General features: G+C 40.4%; 2 protein-coding genes across 8 annotated transcripts in view; one reads left to right on the top strand and one right to left on the bottom strand.

The window, feature by feature from the left end:
* The window catches only part of TMEM104 (transmembrane protein 104), an 83,290-nt gene extending 66,412 nt beyond the window's left edge, over positions 1-16,878 (bottom strand). For both annotated transcript variants that reach the window (XM_048491798.1, XM_048491797.1), the window contains exons 1-4: positions 16,735-16,878; positions 14,485-14,594; positions 13,188-13,280; positions 3,525-3,646 (exon numbers count right to left, since the gene is read on the bottom strand). In XM_048491798.1, the coding sequence (XP_048347755.1) occupies positions 3,525-3,646; positions 13,188-13,232 (167 nt within the window). In that variant the 5' untranslated portion in view covers positions 13,233-13,280; positions 14,485-14,594; positions 16,735-16,878. The remainder of the gene's footprint in view (positions 1-3,524; positions 3,647-13,187; positions 13,281-14,484; positions 14,595-16,734) is intronic.
* A 124-nt stretch (positions 16,879-17,002) lies between these two features.
* NAT9 (N-acetyltransferase 9 (putative)) lies at positions 17,003-27,004 on the top strand. 6 transcript variants are annotated; one of them, XM_048490188.1, is made up of 7 exons: positions 17,003-17,147; positions 19,006-19,092; positions 20,071-20,180; positions 21,939-22,079; positions 23,688-23,747; positions 26,344-26,438; positions 26,533-27,004. In XM_048490188.1, the coding sequence occupies exons 2-7, from the start codon at positions 19,016-19,018 to the stop codon at positions 26,677-26,679; spliced, it is 630 nt and encodes a 209-aa protein (XP_048346145.1). In that variant the 5' UTR covers positions 17,003-17,147; positions 19,006-19,015; the 3' UTR covers positions 26,680-27,004. The 6 variants fall into 6 exon arrangements, with proteins under 6 accessions (XP_048346145.1, XP_048346144.1, XP_048346149.1 ...); XM_048490187.1 differs by lacking the exon at positions 17,003-17,147 and adding an exon at positions 17,160-17,318; XM_048490189.1 differs by lacking the exon at positions 17,003-17,147 and adding an exon at positions 17,192-17,321.
* The last annotated feature ends 132 nt before the right edge of the window (positions 27,005-27,136 follow it).

Consider the following 27,136-nt stretch of genomic DNA (forward strand, 5'->3'; position numbering starts at 1 on the left):
AAACAGAGGAATGGAAGTATCAGGGTAATAATTCTCAAACCACAAACAACCAGAGGGTAACACATTTCAAGGCTGATATGAAACATAAAGCAGCCTATCTGCACGCATCCCAGAAGCAGGAAGAAATTAATTGGAAGAGAATCAAAGCAGAAGGTATGGAATGCCATAAGCGGGCTTCGAAGTTCTGAAACCATTTCTTTCTTAAAGACTCTCGAAAGCAATTCAGTCACTGCTATTGTAATGATTTATGCCTCCCATTCAAAAGAACATGCACCTTTATAGAGCTTTTTCTTTTCTACAGATGTAAAGCAATTTATAAGATTAACTCTCACAAATAGGGCCCACGTAGAAAGTGTACTAGAAGAGAGAATCACTATTTTCCATTGAAAGTTATGTAGCTTGGGATGAGAAATTAAATACATACAATAGCTCAAACAAGTTAAAATAGCGACTATATTCATCAGCAGGGTCCACAGATATTGGTTGCCTTGATACCCCCCCCCCCATTATTTGTGATGATCAATTACTTCTCTGAAACACTGACAGAATTCAGAGAAGGAGATGGGTCAGAAGCAAGGGGAAAAGATTCCTGCTGTTTCTCAGTGTCTCCTGTGCATTGACCCTTTCAATGAAGGCATGCAAATTTTCTGAGAATGCCAGAGAACTCAGAGGGAAGATAAAGCTTCTCTCTCCAACCTGATTGGTGAGAATACCTTGTTCCCATGAGTTCTCTGAAAGAGAGGATTTACAGGAGGTGTATCTCACTCTGAACATGGAATCCAACCACCAGGGTGATTTATGGACACTGCTGATCATCTAGAGAGGGGTCTGCAACCTGCGGCTCTCCAGATGTTCATGAACTACAAATCCCATGCTGGCAGGGGCTGATGGGAAGTGTAGTCCATGAACATCTGGAGAGCCGCAAGTTGCAGACCCCTGATCTGGAGATTATATTTGGAGATCCCTATCATTCTGGGTAGCAGATTAAGGTGCAATGCACTGAGACTAAAAAAAGATGTTAAGGAAAAATGATGCCTTTAGTATCTATTCTCGGAACTGCCCCAACACAGAGCAAACATTAACATTTGCTGTACAGGAAGTGCATTAATATAACAATGCATCAGTTTCCAGGCTCCACCATTAATCTGCTAATTGGCCACAGGCGTGAACCTCTAGAGCAGTGATGGCGAACCTTTTTGAGACCGAGTGTCCAAATTGCAACCCAAAACCCACTTATTTATTGCATAGTGCCGACACGGCAATTTAACCTGAATACTGAGGTTTTAGTTTAGAAAAAACAGTTGGCTCCAAGGGGTCCGTTACTCAGGAGTAAGCTTGGTGGTAGTTGGTGGCTTTGCTTTGAAGCAACCATGCATCTCTTCCAATGGGTGAATCATGACCCTAGGAGGGTTTACTCAGAAGCAAGCCCCATTGCCAGCAACCGAGCTTACTCCCAGGTAAAGGATTGTGCTTTTGTTTTTTGCATGAAAATCAGTGGGGTTTAACAGTGCTTGACAGGGTTACCTACACTGCTTCCCCAAAACTTGGTCTTAGGTTTAATGCTAATAATTGAGCCCAGCAGCCCAGGCCAGCCTAGATGTGGGGGGGAGGGCACACAGAGAGCCTAGATGTGGGGGGGAGGGCACACAGCGTGTGCCCACAGAGAGGGCTCTGAGTGCCACCTCTGGCACCCATGCCATAGGTTTGCCACCACTGTTCTAGAGCAACCCTGGATCATTGGATTCTAAGGCTGGCATGTCTGAAGAGCCCTGGTGACTGGCCTTTAGTGAAGAGCAAAGACTCTCTTCAATACGGCAACAGAAGGAGAGCTAGCAGCTTCTCTCTGGCGGAAAGAAATGGGCCCTTCCGTGGCTTTGTCTTTCAAAGATTGCTTTGATTGAGGAAGGAATAAGTGATTAAAGGATAAAGCAAGTGCAAAGGAGAGAAGATAATTACTTTTAAAAATCCAATTTGGAGAGAAAACATAAAAAAGGGAATTCAACAAGCAAAAAGACACAGAAAGGGAAACTGGAAAAATCCTGCCCCAAGGGTCCTTTTTATGCAGAGCCCAAGCAAAAGCCCCAAACTCTGCTCTTCAGAAAGAAATTAAGTTACTGGGAATGTTTACCACAATATAAGGAGGAGACAATGAATAACTCAACACGGGGAATGAAGCTGTCTCCCTCTTATAAAGAGGGAGAGAAGTTAATGTGAACGTGCCATTTGCTCACTTGGAAGAGGAGGGCATCCTGACTGATTCTCCAGTGGTGGTGGGGAGGTCACAGTTCAACTTAATGCTATTTTTAGCAGCAGTCTGATTTTTTTTTCTTATAAAGATTTTGCCCGTAGCTGTGGTTCAAGATCTCGCCACTTAACATACAGTCTGAATCATTCCACCCAGATGGATGAATCTTTTGTATATGCTTAAAATCCAAGGTTGTTTGGCTGTCACCCCTCCGCCGCAAAAAGTATACATTACGAGATGTCAGGATGGGAGTTTGTGCACTTCTTCCCCCCGCTTCGCTGTTCACATAGAACAAAACGGAAGATCCGGGACCGAAAGTTTCAACTGCCAGATTTAAAAAGAAATCTGATGTGCAAAGCATCATAGGCCCGACCGCAACAGGAGTGGTGTTCCAGTAGCATTTCAGTTTCATTCAGAGGCAAGAGACATCCGTTATGGGGTTATTTCATGAGTTAGTCCCTCACAGCAGCTTCACCAATCAGAGCATAGCCCTCTGCAGATACCATCCTGCAAAGGGGCAAAATCAAAAAGTGCCCATATTTGTGCACTCCCTGCTGTGGCCCCCACCTTATGTAATGGACTCCCTGTTCAATTTCCCACTCTCCTAAGCTTTCTGCAAACTATGCAAAACTGAATTACTCAAGAGGCTTTTTTTAAACAGGCACTGTAATAAAATGGCACAGAAAGCATCTTGGACAAAGGGTTAGAGCAGACTGGGCTAATATAAATGTGCATAGTTTGTATTGTCTGTTGCCGAAGCAGAATTCTACTATGTAAATTCTGCATTGTTTAATGCTTCATATTAACACTTGTGGGTTTTTTTCAGCTCTGTTCAAGATTTTTGCAACCAAATCCTATTGTATCATTTATTGGATATTTAATTGTATTAACTTCCTCTGTATCTCAGTTAAAAAGGTGGACAATTTATTTATTTGGATTAGTAAGCAAAACGCCTAGTAGCAGGCAGGGAAGCAGTCCTAATATGGAGGAGACCGCTAAACCAAACATAGAAGAAAGACTGGAACCTCTGGAATACAACAGACAAGAGCCTCACCAAAGCTGACAAAAAAAGAGGAATAGCTAACGATTTCAGAAATTCATTCATTCATGTTTCTATAAAGGCAGAGAATACAAGTTAACCTATACAAGGGAAAACACCACGGTCCCATACAACATTCTTGCTGAAATCATAATAATAAGATGACAGAAAGCCTATCTAAACAGAAGCCATGATTTCACTAACACAGACAAGTACAAACAGGAAGAGAGGCACTCTTACCTCATAAACCCCAGAAACATTATCAGGATGAGGCTCACAAGCCAACCAGCAGTAGCAAAAGCCTTTGGCATTGTTAGAGCTCCTGTCCCAACTATGAGATTGAACATATAAATCAGGCCAACCTGTAAAAAGAGATCATGAGTCTTAGAACTTGGTGATATCAGATGCTGTAAAATACAAAGTGCCAAGAAATCTTCCCCGACCCCTATACAGAGTTTGCTTGCAACACCATTACACTGTGACTGCCATCTTTCTCTTAGGCAGCCAAAATCAGTCTAGCTGCAAAGGGAAGCCTATGCCAAATTTTATCTATTTTCTGGAAAGAGTGTCTAATGTTATCTATGGGGACAAAAAGCTCAGAGATTTATGGCAGGAAGATTTTAAAAGAATCCTTCATAGAAAATGGAGCTTATCTTGTTAATATCATAAAGGTGGATAGGGTTACCGGTACATTTAATCAGAAGAGACAACAAACTATCATCTATAGCTCAATATCTGCAGTTGTCGAATTTAATCTCCACAATTCACCAGTTAAAGGCTTTAGGACTTGGGATTCTAATCTAGTTTATACAGCAATGTTGTCATGTGACATATTTGTTCATTCATAAATTACATTCAGGGCTACCGACCTCAACATGGTGTCTGGAGTTTTCCCAGAATTACAACCAAACTCCTCACTACAGAGGTCTGTTCTCCTGGAAGAAATGGAAGCTTTGGAGGGCATAGGATACTAGAGTCCTGAGAAAAGCAGAAAATCTTGACTACACAGGGTAAATGCCCCTGGACCTCTCCTACACAGTACGCCAGAGACTTGGAGAAATTGGTTTTCACTTGCAAAACACTACAGTCCAGAGGCCAGATGGAGATTTAGAGAAAGATTGGGCCACTGTTGGTTGGCATCCTCCTATGGGGCTTTCAGAGTGCATTTTTCATCTTAACACTGAAGAAAAAATTGGAGAGGATTTTGAGAATTTTTCTTGGGTTCAGTGGAATATTACTAGACAGTAGCTGGTTACACCATCACAGGTATTTAAGATGGAAGCATAAGTATGATGCAGCGAACCTATGTACATGGAAAGCTTCAAGTGATTATGGTGGGACGGAAAATGGGAGGAGACTGGAATGTTGGAAATTAAAACTTGGTGGAATTGACCTCACAGGAAGGGGAGGACCTGACCTTTGGCCTGCACATGATGTCTCATAATACAACATCATTTCTGTGCTACGTTCTCTTTCCTTCCCAAACTTTCGGTGCAAATCTCCAGAACTTTTCCAAGTTGGAACTGGCAACCTTAATTACTATCTAGCAGTCTACATGTCTACGGTTCTCCTTTCAAAGTATGAGCTTCCATAGCCGTCTTTAGTAAGCTTGCAATAACACCAGAGAGATGGAAGAAGGGGAAACGCATCATGGTGGAGAGGTTTTTTTAAAAAATCCTTTACACCACACAATGATCAACACTTATGGCAAGTACTCTGGCCAAACATGTGACCACTTGGAATGTAAGACTTGCACTGTGTAGACCAGGTCTGACTAAATCTGAACAATAAAGTGACCATAAAGCCTTATAAGACCCTGCAGTCTAAGAGGTACATAAGTTTTATGAACATGGAAGAAACAAATAAGAGATATAAGAAATAATGGGAAAGAAATCTGGCATGTCTTTCACTATAAAAATGTTGGAAATATATGCAAATACATTTGATGGATCTTAATTATATATTAAATGTTTCAATGAAGTAAAACATCTATGAAGTTTTGTACTGTACTTGCTAGAGATTCATTTAAAGATGCTAGATTACATGATGATTTTGTAAGACAAATATATACACACACACACATATATATTGAAATAACTTTGTATGAATGATTCGAAATAGGTTTCTGCATGTCCATTCTAAACTCAATGAAATCAGTGGGTTCATGTGGGAATAATGATGCATAGGACTGAATTGTGAATACAGTTTGGAAGGTGAGAATGATCTAATGTAACCACAGTCTGCCTGACTCAGATATCAAAGCAAAACAAGGTTATTGCTAAACAGGAGATTATGAAGGTAATGCCTGTACACAAAGGGAGAAGCAGAAGAAACTCAGATCTGTACCATTTTCTTCTGCCCCTACCAGATGCATGCATATTCTCATTTAGTGCTTTAGTGGACACACTTTGATTGAAACATAATTGCCATTAACTGATCTATTAAATAAGGTGGCTTCTTTATTTTCTGTAGGGTCTGTAAGTGATATTTTAAAAATCAAATACACTTCTAAGGAAAAACACACTTTCCAAATATGCAACACTTTAGAAAACCCTAGTAGAGATTATGGTAAAAAATAAGAGTTCTATGTATTAGAACTATGCAACTTTCATTAATCAAAACATGCCAGGTATTGGGACCCTTTTAAATATTCCAACAGCAAATGGAACAAAATTACTTTTTAAATATTGATAAACAACTGTATGGGAGACACTTCAATCAGAAACCAAGTAAACTTTTGAAATTCAATGTCATTATCTTCCTACATTTAATCCCAAAGTGACCACACTGTTTCTCTATTCCAGGGGTCTCCAACATGGTTCCACTGGGCAGTATGGCACCTGCCCAAACCTTTCCTGGCACCAACCAAGTGTTTTGGAAAGTGGGAGGAGGCCGGTGGGGCTTTTGCCTACCTGGGTTTCTGAATGGCTGTTTTGAAAATGTTTCTTTGGCAGCAGCTGCCACCACAACACAAGGATCTTCTCTGTGTGTCTAAAGGTAAACTGCGGCAGCCATTTTCTGCAGCTGTCACGGTCCCACTTCCTGCAGCAGCCTTTTTGTGGCTGCGCCCACCACCCTGCGTCAGAATTCCAAATGAAAAAGGTTGCAGATACCTGATCTATTTTGCTATCATTTCTCTTTCTACCTCATTACTTCCCCTTCCTGAATTTTATGTAACTATGTTGCTTATCGAGAATCCTCCCCCAAATCTAATCCTCTGGTTTCATTTGTTTAATTTTGGACAGGCTAACCTAAACTGCGGCTGGATGACAACATTCATTCAACAACTACTTTACCAGTAATGCAAATGTAGTCTTTGCCTCTGTGAAGAAACTTGCTCATACCTACAGAAAAGTGTTTGTGCAACCCTACAGTTATATTGACTGTGCTGTAATGGACTATATGCCAGTGTTTGCGGAAATGTAGGTATACTAATCCTTTCCAACATTAACAGATCATCTGTTCTGTGCCTTTAGCTCAGGCAAACTGCAAATCAGAAAATTATCTCCTGCTGCCCAAAACAGAGGCTAAAGAGCAAACCCAATGTCATGATAATTTCCAAACCTCACCAGTTGTATTAGCAACTAACCATACCTTACAATCGGAAACCCTTTATTGAATTTATGCAGCTCTCTCATTAGATACATTTAAAGCTAAAACAAGAAGATCTTCTGAACACAGAGCCAGAGTTTTTTCCGATGTGCCTACTCGAGATTTTTTAGTCACTTGCTTCCACGAGCGTGAATCTGTGAAGTTGCACCAGATCATCCCTATGCCAGCGTGTAATAGCGAAGCAGGAGATGAAGCAACTAGGCGGAGCCTCTAAACAGCAATAAAAGTGAAGAGTACAAGATGTGCAATTTTGTTTAGCAGGAAATAGTCTGAGATGCTGGTGGCAGCAGCTGCTAACCTGTCTGTTCTTGGCTCATCCAGTTGGAGGGGAAGGGGCAGGAGCATCAAGTGAAAACGTGGGACAGCTATGGGGTTTTCCAACCTCCTGGGAACAGGGAAAGCTTGCAAGTTCACAAGTAGTAAAAAGGATCATTTTGCATTGCTTTGGGACAATGCTTATGCTGCACTGGGTAATTTCTTGTAAAGTGACCTGCGTGCAATTCAGTTCTTCTGTACTAAGTCATGTTTTAACCAAAGTTTTGATAGAGATATTAACTTATAAATGTATTAAGCCATAAGGGAAATATATTTAATCACACAAATTATATTGGAAGTAGCTCATAGGGATCCAAGTGTCCTATGTGAGAAGCATAGTGGCTGACAGAACTGGGTGGGGGTTAGCCTGGAAAAAATACTGAACTTTTCAGAAAGTCTAGTAAACACACAAGAATGCAGAAACTACTGATAAGGCTTGGCTGATACAGCAACCAAAATCCTGGTACGGGGCAAGGCGACATAAAGAGTATGCCCAAATATAGAAAGCAAAGGTGGGCTATGGGAGGGGGGAAAGATTAAGAGCATGACAGGCAATTTACACGTCTTCACAGCCTAGCCAATGAGTAAAGAAACAGGGTGTGTACGCTCAGAAAGGTATAAGTAATGTTTGCAAACAATAGAGCTTGGAGACTCCTCCCTGAACGTCACACGAGAGAGATCTCCCAGAACTACAGTTCTGAAAAATAATAAAACTTTGGAACTGAGAAATCTTATGGAGCTGATTTATTTTAACCTGGCAGAGCGAGCTTTGCTCTGTGCTTATCAGTTTCATGAAATATATTGAAAGATATTTCTACATTGAGATAATGAATAATAAAGATAACGGTTCGAATTCCCAATTCTCCCTATTCAGGGCAGGTATCTAACCGTATGAAAAGGAAACCTGACATTCTTTTGGCTCCAAAGAAAATTGCCTGCCATTCTGTGCTATACCTGGAGGATGAGGCAAGTGGCAAATTGTGCAAGAGACACAATAGTTTGGGCGTTATAACCATCTTGATATAAAGTGAATCTTATTAAACCAAGAGAACTTCACTGTACTCCAATCAGTGAAATCTTTTACAATGACATTTTAAATTTATTAAATTTAATGTTTAAGTTTTCAAGATTTGTAGTTATTAATCCAGGTACCCGAGTTAATTTTTACTCACATTTTTGGATTCAAAGTCTATAATTAATTGGTTGTGTATGTTAGATATAAAACTGTGTGTGTGCGTTAAGCGCATCAAATCACTTCTGACTCATGGTGACCCAGTGAATCCGTGTCCTCTAAAATGTCTTATCCTTAACAGCCTGGCCTCAGATCTTGCAAACTGAGAACTTCCTTTATACAAGCAATCCATCTCAGGCTGGATCTTCCTCTTTTCCTGCTGCCTTCAACTTTTCCTAGCATTATTGTCTTTCTAGTGAGTCTTGTCTTCTCATAATGAGGGCATGGCAGCATCAGTTTGGTCATTTTAGCTTCTAGGGACAGTTCAAGCTTGATTTATCTAGAACTCACTGAGTGTAATGTCTATAACAAACTGATTTAGAGCATACTGTTCTCTGGTCTTTTACTTCCAGTATCTATCTGGAACTTTGGGAAAGGGGAGAGGAGGGCAAGCTGAGGATTGGGTTGATTAGGTTGATGTTTGGTTTCATAGATTATCACTTTTTTTCTGATAGTTGCTTATCTCTGATACTTCTTAAACTCTATTGTCAAGAATAACGGACACAAAATGATTTTCTTAAACTGTAGGGAATTAAGCAACTCTAATTAAGACATCCACAATTATATCTACTTTAAAAAGCAAAAATTTTCCTTGTGGGATAAAATAAAATCCCAGTCTCGCTTACCTTTCCTGACATTATAGAGAACAAGGGGTGATAAACAAGTTTACTGAGGTTGAGACAAGATTTTAAAACTACTAATTTTAGTGTTGAACAAAAAATCTTAGCTTGTAAATATGAAAGAGAAGGAGTTTGGATTTTTACCCCACTTTTCTCTCCTGAAAGGAGTCTCAAAATGACTTGCAAACTCTTTCCCTTCTTATTATTAATCAAGAAAAGAGAATATATACACCCCATTAACCATGAAATTTTGGCAGAAGTCTTATGATACAAAGAATGACATTCAGGAGCCTTTTTCACATATTTTTCCTTGAAAGAACAAGTTCTTCCTGTCCTCCTTGGCATCAGAACGCTAATTAACTCATCTCCCAGAGGCTGACACACAAATGTGCTCAGTTTGCAGGGCCTGGGAACTGTTTGTTTAAACTAACCAGGCAGAAGTATCATTCCCACCTATTGGCCACAACTGAATTAGTTCTGTAGAGAAAAACTTTGGACAGAAACCTTGGAGGCTTACCTTTGATTGATTAAAGAAAATGGTATCATGGAAGAATGATTTACAGCATACACACAGCAACTAGAGATGCATTTTTTGGCTCCAAAAATGAGACACGTACAGTTTCTTAGACCTCAGCAGCCTGAAGACTGCAATCCTATAATTCTCAGTTTTCAAGGTAGTTGGTAATTTGATATCTTGGAGGTCTATATTTTTCCCTGAAGACTGAGATCAATTTTACATGGACTAAGCACCCATCACTTGATTTATGTCTTTCCAAACTTCACTTGCAACCAGAAAATCACCACTCCAGAAAACAAATTTGGCAAACAGGAGTTATGGGCTATATATTAGAGGAAAGGACACAGAAGTGGGCTTGAAAAGCTATAGGTTCAGCTCTTTCAGTTCTGAACTTTGAGAAAAAAAATGTGGGTTCCAAAACCAAGCTTTTTTCTTTAGTTTTTATTCATAAAAAAGATAACAGTCCTGATTTTTTAATCTATAGTCTTTGCAACTGAAAGTGGTGAACCAGCACAGGGTTTAAACTGCAGGAGCTGGCCAAAACACAGGAAGCATAGAGCAGGAATCAATGGAGGGTTGCAAGCAGCCAGGTCTTTCAGGGATTTGTGTTGGGACAGGTGATTTTCAACCTGTCCATCAATGATTTGGAGCTGAGGATGAAAAGCAAAGGGGCCAAGTTTGCAGATGACACCAAATTATTTAGGGTGATTAAAACAAAAACAGATTAAGAGCTCCTAAAGGAACTCTCCAAACTGGAAGAATGGGCATTAAAATTGCCAATGAAATTGAATGTGAGCAGGTATAAAGTGATGTATATTGAGGCAAAAAATCCCAACTTCCCAATAAAATCCCAATAAAGTGATGTATATTGAGGCAAAAAATCCCAACTTCCCTGATGGGGTCTGCACTGGCAGCTACCGACCAAGAGAGGGGCCTTGGGGTGGTAGTGGATAGCTTGAAAATGTCGACCCAGTGTGTGCCTAGTATGAAAAAGGCAAAGTTCATGCTGGCCTTAATTAAACAAGGAATAGAGAATAAAAGTGCTGCCATCATACTGCCCTGACACAACCTATGGTGAGACCACGTTTGGAATACTGTGTGCAGCTCTGTCACCACACCCAAAAAAAGATACTGCAAAACTTGAGAAGGTACAGAAAAGAGCAACTGAAATGATCAGGGAACTAGACCAACTGCTCTATGAGCAGTTAAAATGTTCAGGGTTGCTTAGCTTAGAAAAAAGGCAAGCAAGAGGAAACCTAAAAGAGGTCTATAAAATTATGGCACGGAAGGCACGGAGAGTGGACAAGGAGAAGCTCTTCTCCCTCTCTCATAACACTACACTGCAAAGTCATCTGCTGAAGCATGAGAGCAGTCGCGTAGCTGCCACAGGACAGGGGAGGGTGCTGCGCCTTGGGAGTGCGGCATTGGAGTCACGTGGGGGGTGGGAAAACCCTCCCCCTGTAGCCCTGCCTCGTGAGGCCTGGTAGAAGCTGCTGCCAGGTCAGGCCCCGCATCCCCATCTACCCATGCCCCTTCCACCCCAAAACACTCTGGGAGGACCTGTCTTCGCCTTCTGATATGTTAATGGATCTTCTGCTCTTTGCAGCTGACTGAACTAAGGTAAGTGGGGTGAGTATGTCCCCATTCCACACACCCCTTACCTTAGTTCCCTCACAGCAGCTTTTTCATCCCACTGCTCTTTGCAGCCGACCGAACTAAAGTAAGTGGGGGGGGGGGAGGAGCTGGGCGTTATTTTGCCCTGGGTGCCATTCCCCCCCCCCCACGCCTTTGCATGAGAGATTCAAAGCAGACAAAAAGGAAGTATTTTGTCACACAATGCATATAGTTAAATTGTGAAACTCCCCATCTCAAGATGGGGTGATGGCTGCCAATTAGGAAGGTTTTAGGAGTAGGCATGTTCATGGAGGATAGGGCTATCCATGGCTACTAACCAAATCAGATACTGGTCATGAAGCAGACCTATTCTCTCCAGTATGAGAGGTGCATGCCAATTATATTATATCCTCTGGAATACAGGCAGCATAACGCTTGTGGCTTCCCTGAAGCACCTGGTTGGCCACTGTGTGAACAGACTGATGGACTTGATGGGCCTTGGTCTGATCCAACTTGACTTTTCTTATGGTGTTAAGGAAAAGAGACAAAATCCATTCAGGTAAGCTTAGAATTTCAAACTAGCATTAAAAAAGGGACACATAACACTGGGGGGAAAACCTTGAGTAAACACAGATCCAGGAATCTTGGGCATGTCTGTGCACATCCCCTTTTCGTACTGGGTTAAACAGCCCTTTAAAAAACCCTCATCACTGATTACTGCAGTCAGAATGAACAGCGACATGTAGGAGTATCACCTAAGATTTATAGCCTTTTGTCATGGAGCCATAAAAGATTTAATCCTGAAGGCTTGTGATCTCATGGTCTTGTTGTCTTAAGTTTGACCAAGTCACAAGTTCCTAGCTTGGGCATCAGAAAAGTATTTATAATGTTTATCTTGGAATTTGTTTTGCTCACAAGAGCTTAAATCATGCTTTAATTGGAGACACTGTTTGCTAAAGAGAGATTTTTATAGCTGTTCTTGCAGAAGTCTTTGTGGTAAAGTAATTAAAAAGTATTCCTTGGGTTATACACTGAACAACAATCATATTTGCAGAAAGATACTTCTGTCTGAAAGATACACTGTCTGAAGTCTGCTAATCTCTGTGTTTGTGGTTCCACACAGATAAAATCCATTGTTGGCAGGCCTCACCTTAGATCATCAGATAATATGTCATATCCCCAAGACTTATGAATATATAAAAAGTATAATCAGTTATTTAACATACTTATACCCCAACTTCCCTGAATGGCTCAGCATAAACATGCATGGGTCCTAAGGAGCATCCCACCCAAGCAATGGATAAGACCTGCTTCATATTTCTTCTGACCATTTCTTGTAGCATTATGATGTTACTTTGAACACTGCTTTTGGAATGTCACTAGCATCTATCAGGAGTGCTTTGATTGTGTGTTCCTGAATTGCAGGGAGTTGGACTTGATGGCCCTTGGGGTCTCTTCCATCTGTATGATTCTATTCTATGATCTTCTAACATCTCTTTAGCATCCCTATTTACTGATGAAATTTCCCATTCACCTAGTCTCACATTTTTTGGGCTTCTCATTCCAACTGTTTAATAATAACAAACATAATGTATTATATTTGGAAAACACATTGCTCACCAAAGCAGTTTTAATGAAAGTACGCACTTTCACTTACAGAACCAGCATCATACCATGTTGATTCTGGTGGGTTCCCCCATCCCCTTTAAGGGCATATAAGAAACGTAAACTCAAAGGGGATGCATGAAAAATGCGCACACATCAATTTTAGATTTATCTGAACATAATTCAAAAATTATCAACTGCGTGATTCAGAAAAATCACAAAAGCACAGATAAAAATGCTCTAATGTCCTATTTCAATTCAATTTTACATCAGTTCTTTTGTTTTCTGGCAATATAGTAATGGAACCATTCTGCATAAAAAGCATTTCTGGTAAAAAAAAGTTAAATGTGTTCCTATGGCAACTGATGGTTTCCATGTTAAATACTCACATAAGGTGAATAGAGCTCTCCTGTATCAGTAATGCCCCCAGGCATGTTGAAAAGGACCTCAAAGTCAACCGCTTTTTTACTGCCACAGTTATCCTGGAAAAAAATATCACATGTGTCTATTGTTGAAATAGAGCAAGTGCAGCAGTATAACGTTGCATCAGCCTCCCTTGGGATGAAAAGTAAAGAGAGACTTTGATCTCAGCTAGTATTTGCATTTCAACCTAAAAATGTTCACTCATATGACAACTTATCTAATTCCCACTAAAGGCAGTGGTGGGTTTCAGCAGGTTTGCACCACTTCAGCAGAACAGGTTGTTAAAATGGTGCTTGTAAACAACCAGTTGTTAAATTATTTGAATCCCACCACTAACTAAAGGTCACAGCTCCTTTAAAGAGAACATAGTCATAAATAAATGCATGTAAAAATGCCAAAAATACTAATATTCTCCATCATTCCAGAAATGCAAGATCTAAGCAATGAAAGTGCAACATGCTTGAAACAGTTTAATAAAATATTTTATTTAAATAAAATTCACATTCTCAAGTGTGAGAATGCAGTGGTTAGTGTGTCAGACTAGGATTTGAGAGTCCCAGGTTCAAATTCCCACTCTGCCATGGAAGTCTGATGGGTGACCTTTTGTCTAACCTACCTCACAGGACTATTGTGAGAATAAAATGGAGGAGACTAGAATGATGCAAGCCACTTTGGGTCACCATGGACGAGAAAAATGGAGTATAAATGAAGTAAGAAAGTTGACAGCATAGTTAAAATGTATGGACTTGAACTAATATTGCCTTTATATAAGCCAAGATAATAATCTTTAGACATGCAGAATACAAACTTTTCATATGCCAACTTTGCTTGCCTCCCTCTGTACAGATATTATGCAATTTATGTGTCACTTTCCTTGCTGACAGTCACATAAAGCAAAAACAATCCAGTAACAGTACAATCCTAAACAGAGTTACCCCCCTTTTAAGCCCATTAAAACCACTGGCCTTAGAAGGTTGGAACTTCATTTAACATGGCATTGTAAAGATAATCGAAAACTCACAACCAACAAAGTTAGAGAACACCTCACTGAACACACAGTATAATACAGGCAATGAACCAGAATGAACCAAAATTACAAGTTTGAAGAACAATTCAACAAACACAGCATATTACAAGTAACACTTTTAGTTCCACACACACATGCCAGGGCACAAAATAAAATTAAAAGATCACACACTTGAAAGCAAAAGCAGCACTACTATGTACTTATTCAGAAATGCCACTGAACAAAGTAGGACTTACTTCCAAGTAAACATACACAAGAAACAGGCTGTAAGTGTTCAGAACTTTCCAGAAGCAAGGGTTGGTGGTTACCGAGCAAAATAATGTTCCTCCATGAGCCAATATTTATCCTGAAACATACAATAAGTATTTTAGCAACTAAATGTCATAAAGTTATGTTTATAATGTCAAAAAGTTATGATTATGCCTATCCATGCATTTATTTACATCCTGCTTTTCTCCCCAGCAAAAAACAGCTATAATGCATCATTGTCCCCATCTCCAGTTTCTCACAATTACAGCCCTGAGCTATGCCAGACTGAGAGTTTTGACAGATCACCCAGCAAGCTTCCATGGCAGAAGTGGGGATTCAGACCCACATTCAAACCCACATGGCCCAAGGTTCTAGTCCACCACTCTATCCACTACACCAGATTATTATATTATATTATTCTCATGCCTCTCGAAATGTCCTTGACCACAAGACAGAAGCAACCTAATTTATAGAGAAAGTCAAGGGAGACAGGTGCAGTTAATTAAGGAATCACAGGAAAGGTCTGAAATCAATGTTTGAATTAAGTCCAGCAGGCTGCATAGTATCCAATCTGAAAATAAAAAAGCTCTCAAGCCATCGTAGTTTATTGTCAATATCCTCAGTGTTATCTGGAACAGAAGCCAAGACTCCAAAATGTAATGAGTTCCATTGATGGTTCATATTCACAAAATGGTCTACTAATGGGGCATCCTTGATAGCATTTCTGATGCATGAAACATGCTCAAAAATCTGAGACTTCAAAATTCTGCTGGTCTTTCCAATGTAGTATTTCTTACAGGGACACATAATGAAATACACAACATTTTTTGAATTACAATTTGAGAAACTTTCCAAATTTTTAACATAACTAACATGAGAGAAATCAATTTTTTTCCTTTCCATTGCCAACAGACATACAGCACATTTGCCACATTTGCCAATTACTTTTAGGAGGACTGAAAATTTGAATGATATTCTTATTAGCTCAGATTTCAACAAACAAATGAAAACTGTGTGTTCTGTGCGGGGTCACTTTAAATGTGGCAAATGTGACTTTCTCTATAAATTAAGTTGCTTCTGTCTTGTGGTCAAGGACATTTCGAGAGGCATAAGAATAAACTAATTGCAGAGGGCTGTCCTCCCTGGTATTTTGGTATTTTCTCTCCTTTTTAAAGAAATAATCAAATTGTTACTGGTTGAACGCTGTAATTACAACTATTTACTCATTTTTTTGTAGATTATAACCATTATTGTACATTGAAAAACCTTGACCTGCCTTTGTAAGTATTTTTATGTTTTGGAAATCAGTTTCACATGAAAATTGTAATTCTTTGTAACAAGTCTTTATTTTGTTTCTTTTCAGAACAGCCGTGAAGTTTAACGAGGCCAGTTAATTATCTAGAAACTGGCTCTCAAGCCATCGTATATTTGTATTTAGATTATACTGCCGTGCTGTTCTAATCTGTATATATATATTTTTTAAAGTTATTTTCATTACTCCAATGCGAGAATGTAAACAATTTTCCCAAAACATTTTGTTACTGTTTGTAAAATTATAAAATTACTTTGGTTACTAATAAGTAAATTACTACTCCAGTGGGGGAACTAATTTTTGAAGTCATTATTGTAGCCTGGTTGTTACAAGTTTTCTTCATTTTCACTTTGGTGTGTACCTTCCCCTTTTGCATAGCATGGAGCTATCCCGATTATAGCACACTTGGGACCCCCCAGAATTACAGCTCATCTCCAGATTCCAAAGATTAGTTCCCCTAGAGAAAATGGATCCTGTGGAGGATGGACTCTGTGACACTGTACCCCACTGAAGCCCCTGCTGCCCAAGGTCCATCCCCAGATCTCCAAGAGTTTCCCAACCTGCATCTGGGAACCTTGCCATCACCTGCCAGTGGCCAAAGCAGACTTGGCAAACCCTATTGTATATATCTGAGCAAGAGAAGGGATCCACCTCAGATGTGAACAATTAATTAACTTAAGACACGTTATCAAGCATTTTATAGTTAAACTATGCCTGATTTTTCATTCACCTTCCTATAGTGCATTTCTACTTAGATTAACTCAGAAGTCCTGCAGTACACTTCTGCTTTGTGGTAAGCGCCCCACTCCTAAAGTTATTGCTTATCCCAAGGGGCTTCTATTCCTCTGCCTCCCTGGATGTCCACGAAGCTCCCCCACCGCCAGCTTTCCCCCATCCCTCATGGCACCCAGACCTCTCGCCTCACCGCCAAAGCCTTGTTGTCCAGCAACGGCTCGCCCAACTCCAAGCAGGCTTTCCTCACACCGTGATAAGGAACCGGAGGAATCGAGAAACGCTCCCAGAGCGCATGCGCACAACCGCAGTCATTAAAAGCCTATCAAAGGCTGTGCAACCGCCTTCCGTACGCGTGATTAGAACGGTCCAAAGCGCTCTCTACGCCGATTGGGCCTTCTCTTGAGACACATGACAAGGAGGAAGTGAAAAACACGATCTTATTGACACGCGGCGGCTTCCGTAGCAGAGCGGGCGGTAATCAGAAGCGTGCAACTGTGTGTGTCTGTCTGCTTGGAACAGCAGTGATTCTGGACGAAGCGAAAAAGAAGCGCCGCGCCTTTTGCAGGGAAACGACCCTTAGCGGCTTCCGTCCGGCACCCTTCAGTAATACTGAGCCTTTAAATTCGAACGTGGTTTTTTGGGAGGAAGGCTTGCCTGTTGCAACTTGATGAAGATTGGAGTTGAAGCTAAGTCCAGGGCTCGTGAATCCATCTTCTCAGGGCTGCTATATTGCCTCTCCACGCCCCGCATCCCTATTTCTCAATTCACCAACATGTGGTAGCTCTTTTCTTTGGATTCAGATCGTAGATCTGTTAGGCAGTGGCCACCTTCCTTGTCTTCAAGGAGCTGTATGCTTTAACACTTGGACCTTCCTGGCCTTTAAATGAATTTCAAAGCTCAATTCATGTTTAGACTTCAAAGAGGGTATATGCTCTGTGTTGTGGAGAGGTGTGTGGAAGGCATCTGCCTGTTACATGAGGAAAAGCAAGGAAGAGTTTGTATTTTTAAGCTCAAACTCTGAATATTAGCAGTGCATTCCTTAGCAGTTACAGCCTTCTAAGTTAATTGAATTCAGTAGGATTAGAGAATTGCACAGTCTGTAAATAAAAAAATCAGTTTTAGGGTGGTTATTTTAGGACAGTGGTGTTTAATCTGGCTTGCAGAGTCACATTTGTAATTATCAGGAAAAGTGTTGCTTGTCTTGTACAGCACCCTACCAAACATTCACACACCATAATATAAGACAAAATTATTAAACATATGACTATAACTTTGGCCACATTATTTTCCAAACCCTTTATTTCTGACTTTAGCAAAGGGTACACACACCCATTCTCCAGCCCCTGTGCTGCTGGATGTTTCAAGGTGGGAACCACCTATCAGCATTAAGCCTCACTGCACATTGGCTTTGCCCACTTTCCTAGAACTTGGGGTGGGTGCCAAATTGGGGAATGGTGATCAGAAGAACCAGTGATTCCCAGTTAATGCTCAGGATTTTATGTCAATGGTCGATTCCCCACTGGAAATTTAATATAGTTTAAACCAAGTTTAAAAATAAACTGCACCTTAGTACCACGCGATTAATTGTCAGTGGGGAATCGACCAAAGCCACATATGGCTCCTGAGTCACTGGGTATTATGGGGGTTGGATATGAAAATGTGTTGCTCTGTTTCTTTGAAAAATCATGAGCTAGAAAACACCAGATGAATTTCAGTAGCCATTTTTAAAAATCTAAAAATTGGAGTTCAATTTCATGCAGGGCACAAGAAACCCCAAAGTGGTAAGCTTCAGTACTGCAGTCAAAAGTTATGCTCACAACTTGAATTCAATTCTGAGGGATGGTTTAAATTTTGATAGTTTCAGGTTGCTGGCTCAATGGTGTCTCAGTATTCCATCATTCCAAGGGTGGTAAAATAAGTACTGAGCTTGCTGTGGATAAAGTGTAGAAGACTGGGGAAGGCAATAACAACCCCATTAACGTAGTCTGCCTAGTGCACCTTATGTGATGTCATTCCATGGGTCAGTAATGACCTGGTGCTTGAACAGGGGACTACCTTTACCTACAATTAGCTTGTAAAATTTACTTCAGTGGGATATTGTGAATGACAAAGTAGTTGCATTCAGGACAGTCAATTTAGGAATTGATTTCCTTAGTCTGGACACATTTTGAAGATGTTCTCCTGTAGTTACTGTTTGAAGTAGCCAGTGTTTAGCCAAACTGAATAGGGAATACTAACTGCATGGCTCATTGTCTTGACCTCATTTATAGTTTCATGATTCTCACACTGTATTTGCTCATCCTCTGTATCTGTGCCCTAGAGAAATAAAAAGCAGAGAAAAAGTATACAGTAAATATCTGGATGGGCGGGGGGATTTTGCATTAGTTCTACTGTCTTAAGATGTGATCTGCATTTTATTTGGTCAAATAATGTCTTCTACTAATGCATCCTATTGTTTCAGAATTGTAGATATGAGGATTAACCAAAATACTGTATTGCAAGGGAAGAGAGTGACTTTGGTACCATACACATCTGCTCATGTACTGAGGTAGGAAACAGATTTTACCCCCATCCCAGAAAAATATTGGTTTGATAGCTTAGCAGGTTAAATATTCTTTCCCAATGGTAAATTTTCCAGAAGAAAATATTTGTGATGTTGCATTTTTATTGCAAAAAGATCATGCAAGGACAAGTTATTCTTTCCCAGCAAGCTCAGGGTACTTGCAACTGCCCTGATCAAGCTAGTTCATTGAATGAACAGGATGCGCGTGTACGGCTGTAGAATCTTAAATAATACAGTTTTTCACATATAGTATAAAGAAACTGGATATTATTTCCAGTTAATCCTCAATATTAAGATGAATTGATGACTCCAGCTTTGAATTCTTCACAGATAAACAACATCAATGTAGAACAGAGAAGGGAAAACTGGTAATAGTAGCCTTCTGTTTAGTTCCTGAAAGAATGATCAAGTATGCCATTGATTCCCTTTTTATATATGTTAGATGACTCATAAGCAGCAAAGCTGACCTTTCTGGCAGTGATGGGGTGTGCCTGCAGCCACATGGATGGCTGTTGGAAACTTCAATGGGAATGGAGGCTTCTGCTGAAATGAAGCCCAGGCATGATAAAGCATCCTGCCCTCCATTCCTGTTTCATCATCATTTGCATTGATTTGTGATCCTAAAACTTGCTTTGGAAGCAGCAGTTTTGGCTAAAAAGTGAGGGGGGAAACTTAATATGTAAAATGTTGAGAACTCTTTTTTATGCCATGATAGACATATACATTGCAAACCATCAGTATGTTTCTATCACTCATTTCTTGCCTCTAATATTTCTAGATAAAGTGAGTCCTGGCTTGCTTATTCAGGAAATGGAGCAAAATTATAGTAGTTGTCTGTTCCTTATGGACTTACCTTTATATGGCTTCATATATGAGTTGGATAGAGTTGGATACATGAGTTGACTGGCATGTGCAGTGTAATGATCTGTATGGGCATATATTCTTTCTTGTTTTTCTCAAAAGATATCATGAGTGGATGAAATCTGATGAACTACAGCGTCTGACCGCATCTGAGCCACTAAGCCTGGAAGAGGAATATAAAATGCAGTGCAGCTGGCGGGAGGATGCAGACAGTGAGGCTTTTGAATATTTGCCAGGATGGCGTATTGAGTTACTTGATTCTGGATTATACTCCATTCTTGAGAATGGAGTATTGAGCCATATACATTGTTAAGTGCTCCTTTACATTTCATCTGAGGACCACACAGAACAAATTTGTTTGATTATGAGGCCATCAAGGAATTATAACTAACACTTTCTTTTTAAAAATATATATATTTTTCAATTTATAAACTGCCCTTCTACACAGGGCTCAGGACGGTGAAGAACAATAATAAAACAGTACAAAATGCAACAATCATAAAAACATAAACAGCATAAAAACGTTAACAATAGATGGCAAAACCCAACCCCTTCATGTGAGAGCTTTAACACTTCTCAGCACAGTGTGGTGATACCCAATGTTTCTATTTGGATTGTGTGAACATTGCCTTTAGGTTTACCCTTGGGGGTTGCTGAGAGACAAAATTTGGCAGTGTACCGATGTCCCACATCAAACAACACCCAGACACATCAACCATAATTACCTCTAGTAGGATTGGCACACCGGTCAGTTGACTGGTCAAATATTAGGATGACTGCCTCTCATCTAGTTGCAGGGAAATTCCAGGAAGCCAAGAATGCTACCAAATCAGCAGCAGCTTCACTCTTTTTATATGGTTTTGTATTCAGCAAGGGAATTGGTCCTGCAGTAGTTAACTACAGCCCTAGTAGCCCAGCAAACCCTTTGCTGATTTCCTTCTGTAACCAGAGACAACCCTGAACCAGGATCAGATGGATTTAAAAGTTACTTTTTTCAAAACAGAAATTAACATATTTGCTTCTGTAATTAACATTAGTATGAAACTAGTTGATGATTAAATTATTGTTTCATTGTTTATATTTTAACAATATTGGATTAATCAGCTGACTAAATCTTCTTTGATTAATTAAATGCCCAACACCAATCTGCAATAAGATAATTTTCTCACAGTTATCTCTGAGTGCTTTAGAAGTTATGCTCCACAGAGCAGTCTGACATGGATTTATTGGGACATCAGTGTAAAATCCTCCTTGCATGTAGCTGAAATCTTTTTTTGGTATAGTTGTAGCAGAGATACACTGTTGGTCCTTATCTTTTGCAACTCTATGCTCTTGTGTTTATATGGGATGGCATAGGTTCACGCACGCACGCACACACACACCCAGTAAATATTAGGATGCTATTATTGTGTGGTTCTACATTGAGGCCTGAATCTTCATTTCTTGCACAGTATTCCTGCTGTTGCCAGTAGTAGTCTATGAAAAGTTTAATTCTCCTTGTTATCTTAAGATATCTGGTTTCTTTGGCTGATGGTAGGTGAACCTGGTTGCTTGGTACCAGTTGTATTCAGGGATCCACAATTGATCCTTGACTTTATAGCCTGGTTGTCTGATTGCCACTCGCCATGTTCCTTAAATGTCACAGAAAACTTGGGGCAGGGATTTGACTGTAGCAAGTGACCCAGTTCTCTGTCTCGTTTTAAAGCACTGGTGTAAGCAAGATTTTTTTTCCTCAAAGGATTCTTGAGAAGGGTGAGATCTCCAAGGAAGAAAAATATAGCTCCATGTTCTCTGCAAGAAGAACTCAGGGGATATGTTGTATAGAGCAGGACATGAGAAAATTTCCCAAAGTTGAAGATGTTGTTACTGATTACCATTTTTGTTGAAACCTGATTGGTATAAATATCAGTTTCTTGCTACCATCATTTAAAAGTGGTTTTATTGCTGGATCTGCTGCTTTATTTTCCCAGAATGCACATTTATAATACTTGATACAGAGAAGTGGTCCAAGCAGTCAGCCACAGAGGAAGACAGTATGATGGGAGATGTAAATTTGTTCCTCACAGACTCTGAAGATCCAACACTGGGAGAGATTGAAGTCATGATTGCAGGTAAATTATTGCTTCAATTATTTGTTTCCCTTTCTGCTCTCTGCTTTCTGCTAAGGTTTCTGCTAAGGTATTACAAAATCACCTATTTTCATTGTCAGGAACAGGCAGTTATGGCTGAGGCCAGACAAAATACAAAGGAGCTATGTCCAGCCATGTGTCCTATACATATGTTTCTGGCACTGAAGTTTCAACATGGCTTACAAGCCATTCTTAGGAGCCTAGTGCAAACTTATTCTCAGAATTCACCGTCTGTTAGATTTTGTATTTGTCTTCCTTAAGTTTTCAGACGCTGAGCACAGAGTACTCTCAGATGATCGTTAGAGGGCTGAGATGAAATCCTTTCTGAGTTATAAAGCTCGGTTATTCATACTGTACCTAACCCACCTCACAGAGTTGCTGAAGATATAATGGGAGGTAGGGGACAATGTATAACATCTGGAGTTTCCTGAAGAAACAATGGGATAAACCTAATCAACAAGGTGCCTTCTCCGAGTCTAAACAAAATCTACGAGAGAGACTCCTGTTCTAGGTAGGCTGTATCTCAGGGGTCTTCAAACTATGGCCCTCCAGATGTTCATGGGCTACAATTCCCATCAGCTCTGCCAGCATGGCCAAGTGATAGGGCTCATGGGAATTGTAGTCTCTGAACATCTGGAGGGCCATAGTTTGAAGACCCCTGCTGTATCTTGATGGGGGGGGGGGTTATTGTGACCCAGATGCCATGTGCCTAGGTCACATGGGGGGCATTTGGCTGCCACCTCTGCAGGGCAGGCAGCCCTGCCACTGCTGGAGAACACAAACTGAGCAGGCCCCATTGCCTGGTCCATCAGGGTGGCAGGCAGGCAAGTGATTGCAGTGTGACAGCTCCTGCAGAGCACAGTGCGATGGCCCCTCTAGAGCCTGCCTGCCCCGTCCTCCTGGTCTGGGCAGCGGCAGCTCCTTGCAAGGTGAGTGGGCTGGGGGCGGGTGGTAGCAGCTTTCCCTATTGTGCAAGAGCTTGGCTTTTTCTCTCTCCTCCCCCTCTTTTTCCATCTCATTCTCCCCGCTCTCTTTTTCTGTCTTTCTTTCTCTCCCCCTCTTTTTCCATCTGTTTCTCCCTCCATCACTCTGTCTCTCTTTTGCCCCCTCTCTCTCTTCCTCTTTTCTCTCTCTCTCTTTTTCTCTCTCTTTCTGTCTCTTCTGGGCAGCATTGCTTAGTGGAGGCTGGGGGCTCCAGTTCTCCTCTGTGTAGGGGTAGGGGAAGGGTGGGGCAGCCACATAGACCCCCTTGCTGGCCGAATGCTCATGGTGGGGGGGCACAAAATCAGTTCTTGCTGTGGGCTCCATTTTCTGTAGATACACCACTGGAGCTAACAGTTCTTAAAGGTAAAAACTTTCTTAACTGGCAACTGTCAGGAGCTGGGGTTGCCAATTAATCAAATATGCTGGTTAGCAAAGCTTTTAGGTGACTGCAGTCCCGTGAGTTGAGCTGCTGTTGCCCAAATTGCTTTGCTAGCTTACAGCTGAGTGAGCCTTTTCGCAGCCATCACTTGGCCAGTTTGCAGATGAGTGACTCAGGCAACACACTAGTTAACTGGGTGCACTTTTACTTTTTGTTCTCTCTTTCAGAGGCCAGCTACCGAGGCAGAGGTTTTGGTAAAGAAGCCACTCAGATCATGATGTCCTATGGTAAGGATGGTGGTATAATAGGGATATAATAGTTGGTGGATATAATAGGGAACAATAGAAACAGGTACATTCCTGAGGACTGTATATTTGAGGAGGAAGGAATAAGCAGAAAATCCATATAGTCACAAATGGCAGAATGCAAAAAGTTCCACAAAACTCACAATTGCTTATTTTTCAAGTCGCGGATTGTAAAGATAGCTTCTGCCGAAGCTTTACAAAGGAGGGGACGGTGTGTCTATGTGAATTTTGATAGCAGTATCTTCTAACAACAAAAAAGGGAAGGAAGTTCTCAACCAGAAAATGACAGGGAGCCTGAAAGGTTGAGCTAAAAACTGTGAAATCTATAGCAAAATAATTATATTTATTATATAAAGTATTCGAAAAGGTTTGTTAAAAACGCAAGGCTTGGAAGACAGGCTACACATGTTGTGGCTGGGTTCAGCTCCTGAGGCAGCCATTGTGTGGCAGCCATTTTGTGTTTGCTCCCACCACACTGCCTGAATTCCGAACGTCCCTGCAGACTCAACCATTGGTGATTAATGTTCTCAATCTTCTAATGTTGTCTTAGTGTAATTCCAGTTATAATTGCTTCACACTTCTTCTGCCATGTTTCAATTCCAGTTCCAGTCCTTCCTTCCCTTATACCAAATTTCAAGTAAAATTCAAGTTCTACATCTTAAAAAATACCATACTGCTACCTGGGAGAGCCAGGTTTGAATCTTACATCTGTTTTGTTGTTAGAAGATACTGCTACCAAACTTCACACAGACGCACAGTCCCCTAATTTGTAAAGCTTTGGCAGAAACTATCTTTGCAATCTGCAACTTGAAAAATAAGCAATTGTGAGTTTTGTAGAACTTTTTGCATTTTGCCAGTTGTGATTGTATGGATTGTATGCTACAGAAGTTTCTTTGAACCTGTAACTCTCTCTCTCTCAGCCTAATCTATGTCACAGGGTGGGGATTTTGAGCATAAAATGGAGTTGTAGAGAATCATGTTGTAAAGTGCCTTGAGGAGAAGAGATGGTATCAGTAAATAATAAAATAAAAAATAAACCACATACGGAGAAAAAGAAAGTTGATCATATAGAAATCAGAGCTTTGCAGGTGACTAAAACACATTAAAACTGAAAAACTGTTAATATATTTAAAAGCTAATACATGGGTCCTAGAAGAAATGTCAAACAAATAATGTAAAATATATTTGAAAACGGAGTTTGAGGCAGGAAACATTGGAGCTGTGAAAATCTACTATATTTGGGGAATGGCAGATGGTGAGCAGGTCAAATTATAGTAAAGAAGCTATCCTTAGGTCCACAAAGAAATGCCGTAAATGTTTCAACCCTGGTCTCCAGCCGCTTCGAATCATCATGTGACTTTGTTTCCTCATTTGTAGGCTGCATTCTTTAAAAATCTACTCAGCTTACAGCTATAATTAGTTTTTACTGATTCAACACATACTCAAACAAAGAAACTTATCTTACACCATAAAACCAAATCAGAAGGTTCAGTAATCTGATAATGTTATCCGTCCATTGACAAGCAGCTTATAAACAGCCAGCACATGTAAAGCTAAAGAACAATACTCTAATTAAACTTAAAGCAGCTTTTCTCAAGCTGTTGGCTGTTAAATACATAATAATGGTACTCAGTGGCAAGGACCCATCTGTGGCTCTTCTGAGCCACATTCCCCAATGCGGTACTCAACCCATCTTCCAGGAAACTGGGCAAGGTCATTCCCCAGCAGAGCTTGCAGTTGTTCCTACACTGAATCCGCTATTGCTAGAAATACTGAAGAATGGGCAAGTTGCTAAGCTTTCTTGAGCAGGAAGGCTTCATGCTATGGATCGAAGTAAATAGCGATTCCTCTCTAACATCCCTCTTCACAGCCTCCGGTTATAATTACATACTGATTATCAGTAGATTTGTTCTTGTATGTGTGGGTTCAGTAGAGTGGTGCACAGGGCATACAATGATTACGTGACTGTTGTGGTTGATGGTAGTTGTGAATGTGGCTCTTTGTGAGACACAGATTGAGTACAACTGATATGTACCAATCTCCTAACTGTAGGTTGCTATTCTTTCCATGATATACATACCGTCAAGCATGTTCATCAAAATAATTTCAAATGGAGCAAAAATGATCCTACGTAAAATTTACAAAAGTATTACAGATACACCAATTTGTGTAGAAACTCATAATCAATAAAGATATATGTGTTTTCCAGGTGGGGGTAGGTTTGAGTAGTTTCCCTGTTACTGCCTTGGAGTTGTACAAATGCATCTCAATACTGTGAGAAAGCATGAAAAATAAACACTTTTCCAACAGCACTGGACAAAGGGGCAAATAACCGATACAAAGATAGTCATAGAAACAGCAGTTACAAGCAAAACCTGAACAAAGAATATCTATTCACAGATCTGCATGATTTTTGGGTTTCTGTTTACAAACTGAAATTTTGCCCCATATTGTTAAGATGCCTTGTTAATAATGCTTGCATAAGAAGCTGAGAAGTTTTGTTTGCCTGTGAATGTTATTCATAGTGTGATTTGTAGAGGTGAGGAATGGCTTTATTTCCAATCTTTTTCTCTCATAGGAATGACACGGCTGGGACTTACCATCTTTGAGGCTAAAATAGGATTAGATAATGAAGCCAGTATCGGCATGTTCAAAAAGCTTCATTTTAAGGAGGTGCGGTAGTTAATGGTCTTGTTATCTGCTTGTAAGCGAAGTGGCATTTGTTCCAGAGACTGATTTAACTTGGATTATGTTCTTTGTTGTCTAGGTGGGAATAAACAGTGTTTTCAAAGAAGTGACTCTGAGGCTAAGGGTGGATGAACAAGAGAGAGAATGGTTGCTTGAGCAAACCAGCCATGTGGATGAAAAAAATTACAATGTCATGAAACTACAAAATCAGGCTTGTAATAGCTGACAGCATTTCTGGGTGCTTGGGCTTCCTGGATTTCAAAGCAAGGCTGGATTTCAATGCAACAGTGACAGCTGAAAACACTACGAATTTGTACTGGATCGGAATTCAAAATGTTCTTTGTTGGTGCCATACTTCTAAAAAATACTCCTGATATCCAGTTTCATTGCAATGAACAACTTCTTCGGGGGGGCGGGGGGGAAGGCACTTCACAATGAAAACTGAGCACATTCAATAGTTGCTTTTGGTGCAAATACCACATTACATTGTTGTATGTGGCCCCTTGGGCTTAAAAACCCCTGCCCCTTATAAAGACTGTGTTCTCAAAGTACGTTCTCCCTCGTAGACTTCTTGATCAGCGTGTGTTTATATGCACACCTAATCACAACAAAAAACATTCCTCAACCTGAGCAATTCTTTTATTCCTAGTGTCAAGAAATACTGCTGAAAATAGGAGCTGTGG

The sequence above is a fragment of the Sphaerodactylus townsendi genome, linkage group LG03, assembly GCF_021028975.2.
Source record: "Sphaerodactylus townsendi isolate TG3544 linkage group LG03, MPM_Stown_v2.3, whole genome shotgun sequence".
Classification (NCBI taxonomy): Eukaryota; Metazoa; Chordata; class Lepidosauria; order Squamata; family Sphaerodactylidae; genus Sphaerodactylus; species Sphaerodactylus townsendi.